General features: G+C 42.0%; 1 protein-coding gene across 1 annotated transcript in view; it reads right to left on the reverse strand.

Moving 5' to 3' along the window:
- Positions 1 to 7,673, reverse strand: part of TCEANC2 (transcription elongation factor A N-terminal and central domain containing 2) — a 33,477-nt gene extending 25,804 nt beyond the window's left edge. The window contains exon 1 of the mRNA XM_008539879.2: positions 7,539 to 7,673. Coding sequence (XP_008538101.2) covers positions 7,539 to 7,640 — 102 coding nt within the window. The 5' untranslated portion in view covers positions 7,641 to 7,673. The remainder of the gene's footprint in view (positions 1 to 7,538) is intronic.
- Positions 7,674 to 7,941: the final 268 nt, after the last annotated feature.

A 7,941-nucleotide genomic window follows, 5' to 3' on the forward strand; every position in this document is an offset into this window, starting at 1 on the left:
TCAATATGTTTTCTTAATTTATTCATACTGATATGTACAAACCCAGTTCATCCACTACAATAGTATTGGATAGTATTCCATTATTTTTATATACAGAAGTCTTAGAATTTTTAAATCAATTCCCCTAATGGATATTTAGGGTTCCCCTACCTCAATATTTTTTCAGTTATAAACATTGCTTCAATGAACTCCTGCCTATGACATATTCATATATTGTCTTCCATCCCTTTACTTTCAACTATTCTGGGTCATTATGCTTTAAATAGCCTATGGCTGCTTTATTTTGCACTCCCTCTCCCATTCAATCTGAGAATTTCTATCTTTTAAAAGGCATGTTTAATCAATTTGCATTTTTTATGATTACTAATATAACTGGAAATACTTTTTTTTTTGCTTCTTTTTATTCTCCTTTCTTACTTTCTGTTTAACAGCCTGAGTTTTCTTTAGCTTTGTTTTTTCTTTATGGTTTGGAAGTCATACATTCAAGTTCTATCACTTTAGTGTTCACCATAACAATTTTTAAGATGTATGCGCAATGAAATCTATACCACTATTCTCCTCTAGAGCCTCTATTCAGAAACCCGTATTAGAAATACACGTGGCTTCTTTGTCCATCCTTAATGTCTCTTAACTACTCTTTCATGTTTCTCTTTATTTCTCTGTGATGCATTCTAAGTGATTTCCTCACATCCAGCTTCCAATTCACTACTTCTCTCTGTAGCTATGGTTTGTCTACTTTTAACCCGTTCAATGTGTTTCTGCATCAACAAATACATTTTCTCATTGGACAAGTTCTCTTTTTGTTTTTTCCTCTAAAGCTGTCCTGTTTTCTCTTCATACCATCCTGTTCTTTTCTTATAGTTTCTATTCCTGCTTTATCTCTGTGAACATTTTGAACATATTTAAGGTCTCTTTCAGATTGTTCTCTTATCTCTACTGTTTGGGGTAGAAATCCTATTACTTATATCTATCTGCTCATTCTCCCTCCTGGTAATTCATCTTCTTGTAGAGCTTGTAATTTTTGACCATGAGCTCATCTTTAATGGAGACTGTCTTCCACGAGAATCCTGTGTGCCCTAGGTTGTGAGGTGTCTTAACAGGGAAATGTCACATTTGCCTTTGCCAAAGTCTCCAGATTTCTCTAGTCCCGACCCAGTTTTTATGTCAATTTTTTCAGCTTTGCCAATACTGTGAATTTAAAAAGAAAATTTATATTTATATATATATATGTACCTCTATGCATAGTAATAAATGTGGACTTCTAATTTATTAGAGTCAACTCATTTTCCATGCAAAACCCTGAGAAGATTACAATCTTCATGCTGTTTCCTTGGACTAGTTGATGGTATTTTTCTAGCTCCTTTTTCACAAGCACAGTATTCCTGTTTTGGCTCCCAGCTTCATAGGGGGGTTATTAGCCTGAGGCCTGAAGTGCCCACACTGGCCCTAAAATCCCAAACCCTAAGCACTGTATCTGGTTCCCATAGAACCATTCAGCTTCAGCTCCTGCTTATAGCTCTGGGTTTGGATTTCCTCTCTTACTATGGCACCTGAGGATTTCTCTTTCTTGCTTTCAAGCTCAGCTCTGTATTGGAGACTTTTTATCCAGCATTTCTACCTAGTTGGAATGAGGTTAGGGGTTCCAAATCAGATCATTCCAGCATCTGGAACTACAGAAGCCCAAACTCTGCAGCACGGCATAAAAGGCCTTACACGACTTGGCTCCTGACACCCTTTTCAGTCTCATCATTTGCTCCAGATACCCAAAACTACTTGAAGCTGCCTAAATGCATCACAGTTCTTCACGATCTCTGCCTGAGATGCTCTTTCTTTGCCCCAACCACAAGATAAACACCTACTTATTTTTTAAGACTCTCTTCCAGCATCACCTCCTCTACGAAGCCTTTCTTGCCTCTCTCCTACCATATTTGACCACACCCCCTTTTGGGTCCCCCTGTAATCTGTATAGACTTCTACTACTGCATCTGCACTTTCTGTGTATACTTATCTCAAGGCTGTCTTCCCACTAGACTATGAGCAACTTGAGGGCAGGAACAATTTCCCATTTGTCTCTCTATCCTCAGTGCACAGTAGGTGTAATTGAACAAAGCCATTTCTACCCTCAAGAACTAAGTACAGTTCAGTTTTCAGATCTGAAATTTTAGAGCAGAAATAGAAAAATATAGCAATCAGTTCCAGAGCAGAAGAATTCCATGTACATCAAAGAATGTTTCCTTATTTCTGTCCAAATATGGGCCCCAAAACAGGTATTTCAAGTTCTTATCTGAGTTATTTAGAGGACCAAGGGAAGTGGATATGAAATATCAATGGGAAAGCAAAAATGAGTAGTGGAACAGTAATCTCCACAAAGAGGACGTGCTCTCCAGTCTACCATCTGGTGTTACAGTTGTGGATGGCTGAAACACCAGGCTTGACAAAACCAATTAGGGAAAATGATTCGCTCATAAGCAATCATGTGGGCACCATTCCACTGGTGAGGGCAAGGGATAAGACATTGGCTAGTCAATCCTACCAAGGGAGAAAAGGTTTATGGAGCATTCTAAAGTGCTGAAACTAAAAGAATTAGCATAGTACAGAATCTTTTAATAAAAAAAAAAAATCTCCCATTGCAACCAACCCAAGATATCAGTTTCCCTCAAGGGAATTAGAAGAGATTAACCAAATTAACCTTTGCCATTCAAATGTACACTATACGAGCTCTATTGAGTATCACTTTTACTGAATGTGATAAGGCCATGGCAAAATTACTTGTAATATACTGATAACAGAAGTACAATGGTCCTAATATTCCAAGATTTTCATACCTCCTCTGCTTGACATTCAGAAACCCCCACTTTCTTAGTTCACCCTGTAGGGGGCAGACTGTGGAACTAGACTGTCTAGCTCAAATCCCAGCTCTGCCGTTCACAGCTGCATGACCTTGAGCAAGGTACTTAAACTCTCTGTGCCTCAGATTCTCCATTTGTAAAATATAAATGATAGAAGCATCCATTTCAGAGAGCTGTTATTAGAATTTAAAGAGTTAATATACATATAGCCATTAGCACAATTCCTGGCCCATAGAAATGGGCTCAGTAAATGTTAGTAACAATCGTTATTATTAGCAGCAGCATCATCATCATGATTCTCAGCTCTAGTTTTACTACAGAAGCCTCTCCTTTTCCACATATGAAAAGAGGGAACTATTTATCAGTTTTTACTACATGCCAAGCACACTGCTCAGTCCTTTCAACATGCATTTATTTATTTAGTCCTCATAACAACCCTGGAGGTTAGATATTGTTATTTTTGATGTTACTCATGAGGACAGGGAGCCTTGAACATTCAGCGGATTCATGGCATTAAAATGTGATGCTGGTTTGTGGGAATAAGTCACTTGGCAGAGAGTGGACCTAGCTAACTCTAGGATTCACACTTAACTCGTTTTTAATTTGTCACTGTGTACACATGAAAGCAAGCATGTGTGCATACATAAGGAAAAAGAACAGCGAGTACCACTTATTGAATGGTCATGTCACTACTTCCTTCTACTTAGCCAAATCTTTCCATCCTTTTAAGGTGCTCTGCCCACTAAAACAGAGGCTGAGCTCTCTCCTCTCTTAACTCTTAACCCACACTGTCCAAACAACAATTTTGTAATGGATCACATACGATTTTGTATCGTTACTTATTAGTTTCTTACAATATGATCCTCTACTAGGAAGGCCCATGAAGGCTCATATTTTGCCCTTACATTTCTCTTATGTTCCCTGGAGTATCTAGCATAGCACTGGGCATAAACCTGTTTCACAACCAGACTTGTAGAATAGTTTACTGTCCAGACCCTGCAAGGGCATCCCAAATAGGGATGATTATTGCTTATTCAATAAATTTTCACCTATAATGTAGCAGGCACTGTGTTAGGTCTAGGAGCAGAATCAGAACATAGTAAGATGTGGCAGTCCAGTCCTCAGGGGTTCGTAATAGACTGGGGGAAACTACGGGTAATCAGATAATTACAATCCAGTAGGGTAAGTGCCACAATGGATATTTGAACCAAGTGCTGAGAGTTCTGAAGAGGAAAGGGTTAACTCCCTCCAAGGACCCAGAAAGCATTTCAACATTCACTTATTTAATAAATATTTATTGACCACTTAATATGTGCCAAGCACTGTGATAAGCCCAAGGATACAGAGGTAAACAAAATACCCGAGGTTCCTATACTCATGAAACTTATAATCTAGGATTCACAGGGAAAGTCACACTTGAGTGGGTTGACAAATGAGTAGGAATTCACTCTGAAAATGGAAGAGAAAGGATTTCCGGAAAAAGGGAGCAGCATCAAGTCAAAGCCCCAGAGACATGAAACAGAAGAGCTTCTACAGAGAACAGCAAGAAACGGGGTGTGGCTGGAACGCACTCCTGTGAATGGGGAGCTACAAGGGAGGAGATGAGAAGGCTCACTGGGGCAGGACAGGAAGGCTCTCCCACGCCATGCCAAGGCTTCTGGACTTTTAGTTCACTTGGTCTTCAGAAAAATGTATTGCAGCCTTCTATATGCCAAGCCCTATGCCAGGTACTGGGGACACAAATCAGTAAGACATAGTCTTTCAAGAAGCTCCAAGTGTAGCAGAAAAAAGGCCTGTAAAGGGACACTTACAACACAGCGCAAGTAAGAGCAATGATGGCGCATGTTTAAGATACAGAGATGGGGGAGAGAAGGGAGTGATTAGACTGACTCTGTATCTGGGGCACAGAGCAGGGCGGTCAGGAAAGGCCCCTGGTAGAGGAGACTCTTGAACTAGGTCATGGGGGACAAAGAGGATTTCATACAGTAGATGATAATAGCAGAACTTGCATAGGACTTAGTATGTGCCACACTCTGTTCCAAGCACTTTACATATATTGACTCACTCAAACTTCATAACTACTTTATAAACCAGATATTATTATGAATCCCATTTTATAGATGAGGAAAGACACAGAGAGGTTAAATAACTTGCCCAAGGTCACACAGGCAGTAGCAGCAGAGCTGGGGTTTTAACACAGGCAGTTTGGTTGCAGAGTCTGTGTTCTTAATTACTACACTATATTGCCTCCAGGACAAACAGCAAACAGGACAGCACGCACAAAGATACAGAGCTATGAAAGAGCACATCATCTCTGGGAAACTGTGAGTGGTTGACACTGGATGGAATATAAATAATTAGAGCAGCAGGGGATGAAGCAAGCAGGTGCCAGGTCACAGAGGGCCTTGGGTGCCCTGTAAAGAAATGTCTTGGGGCCAGTCCCATGGCCGAGTGGTTAAGTTCGTGCGCTCCGCTGCAGGCGGCCCGGTGTTTCGTCGGTTCGAATCCTGGGTGCCGACATGGCACAGCTCATTGAGCCACGCTGAGGCGGCATCCCACATGCCACAACTAGAAGGACCCACAACTAAAAATGTACAACTATGTACCTGGGGGCTTTGGGGAGAAAAAGGAAAAAAATAAAAAAATCTTTAAAAAAAAAAAAAAGAAATGTCTTTATTGATAGGTAATGAGAAACCACTGAAGGATTAGACACAAAGGTGACCTGAGTAGATTTTCTATTTTTCAAAGATATATTTCTCCGGCTTAAGTGTGGAGGGGAGAATGATAGGGGATGCCAAGGGCAGGGAGACAAATTAACAGACCATGCACTGCTCTAGGTGAGAAATAACAAGATTTTGAATTTAAAGTGGGAGATGTGATGGCAAGGATTTTTAGAAGGCAGAATTGAAAACTGGATATAAGAGAGACAGTTGGTTAAGGATGGTTTCTGAGTTTCTAGTCCCAATTACTTGGTAAGTGAATATAAGAGTAAATACAGAAGAATAAAGCACAGGTTTGGAAGAAAAGCTAATGTATTTGATGGGAATGCTATTCCATACACCTGTTGTTTATTCTGATTCCACAATCTTCCCGTGACTTATTCTCATCATCACAGACAGTGATTCTCAACTGGGGCACACGTGGGGATGCAGAGTGGAGAAGGGGCAGGTGGACGGATATTAGATCTGGGTGTCTGTATGGGAGTGTATGAGTAGCTCAACTACCACTCTCCTCTCTTTCTTCCAGACAGTTTGACATCACGGTGCTGCCCACTGCCCTTCCTCACTGAGAATCACTGCTCTCTACAATTACCCACCCATACTCTGCCAAAACAGAGACAGCTGAAAAACCTGAATGCGTCCCACGAAGTCACAGAACTGCAAAATTAGGAGAGATTTTAAAGATCGCCTAGAGTTCACTAGGTCTCAACCAAGGGCTACTTGAAAATACGTGAGGGCATTTTCAGTTATCACGATGGGAGATGCTACTGGCATCTAGTATCTGAGGGGCAGGGGCGATAAACTTCTTGAACTCACAGGACAGCTCCAAATGATGAAGAATTAACTTGCCCCAAATGACAATAGTGCTCCTTTGAAAAAACACTGATACACATTGTCCAACCCCCACATTTTACAGATGAGGACAAACTGAGGTCCCAGAGAAGGAAGTGACTTGGTAAAGATCACCCAATAGCGCGGCAGGGCCTAGAACCCAGGACTTCTGTCCACGCTCTCCTTCGCCACGTTCTTATCTGGGTCGGGTCGCCTGTGGCACATGTAGGAGAGGAGTCCAACCGAGCACAGAAGGAGAGTACTCAGAAGGCCGCTTGCTATCACAGCCTTTGCACATTTTCTCTATCCCCAGATCCCACTCTCACCCCAGACATCCAGTCTGGAGGTGTGAGTTGGGCAGTCATCAGCATGGCAAGCCTTAGGAGGAATACCGTCACCCTGGCCAAATACATAAAATGTGACAAAACTCTGCGGAACAAAGCATTAGGAGTCTAGTGGAGGAAGAGGAACAAATAAAGAAAACCAAAAAGAAAAAGCCAGAAATGGAGAAGGAGAGGTTCAAGAAAACAAAGGGAATTGACTATAAGCAGTTCTTTGTTTTTAGTGAAGTAATAATTACTTCACCGTTAATTGGGTACCTGTGGTCACTGCTTCATCGTTGTCGTCTACCCTGTACCTATTCCTTGCCTCTTCCCTGCTAATGGAAATCAAAACCAGACTGAGTGCCAGGCTGCAAAGGGTCCATCAGAACAGGCTCTTTCGCAGGCTCAGTTGTGGCAATGGAGGCCATGTGATACTGGTTCTGGCCAGGAAGATAAGAGAGGACAGGATCCCCCAGACTTACTGAGGATGTACAGGGTACACAGAATCGTTTTCGGTTCTGGAACATTCCTAACAGACAAGAAAATTCTGTTAAGGGATGATGAAAGGGGCCTGCCCTACCAGCTAGCAAATCATACCATAAAGCCGAAGTAACTAGAAGAGCATAGAGGAGGTGTGGGAATTGATAATTACAAGTCTGTACAGGGTATGGGGGAAACGAATCAGAGTGGTTAGGAACACTGGGGAGGACGCACAGCAGGAGATAATTCACAGGCCTTCCACAGTAGAACTCCTCCGCACCACCTGGCTCCCACGGTCCTTTACACATTTTCTTTGGTCCCAGATCCCCTCTCACCTTCAGAGATTCAATCGTGGCCTGCTTGTAAATCTTTCCTCCAGGATCTTTCTTCTGAGGACTATTCTGGATTCTAGGCGTTCGAATGACGAATTTATCCATTTCTAGGGGGCTCCAACTACCTTCACGGGCTTGCCGCGTGTTCTGCTCAAGAAAGAGGGCAGATTCTAAAACTCCATCAAACCTGCTGTGATGTGTGTTCCCTACAGTGATGCAACCGGGTTCTACACACTCTGGAAGCATGCTTGAATTATCAGGACTCTTGGGTGGAATTTACAGGAAGATTACGTGCTGAAAAAGAAACATCTAAGAACCGAAACAGTGTACAATGATCGGCCGACTTCCTGTGTCAGGAAGTACAAGTACCCGGCTTCCACAAGCGCACGCCGTGGAGGGGGTTCCA

This window comes from Equus przewalskii, chromosome 2 (genome assembly GCF_037783145.1).
Source record: "Equus przewalskii isolate Varuska chromosome 2, EquPr2, whole genome shotgun sequence".
NCBI lineage: Eukaryota > Metazoa > Chordata > Mammalia > Perissodactyla > Equidae > Equus > Equus przewalskii.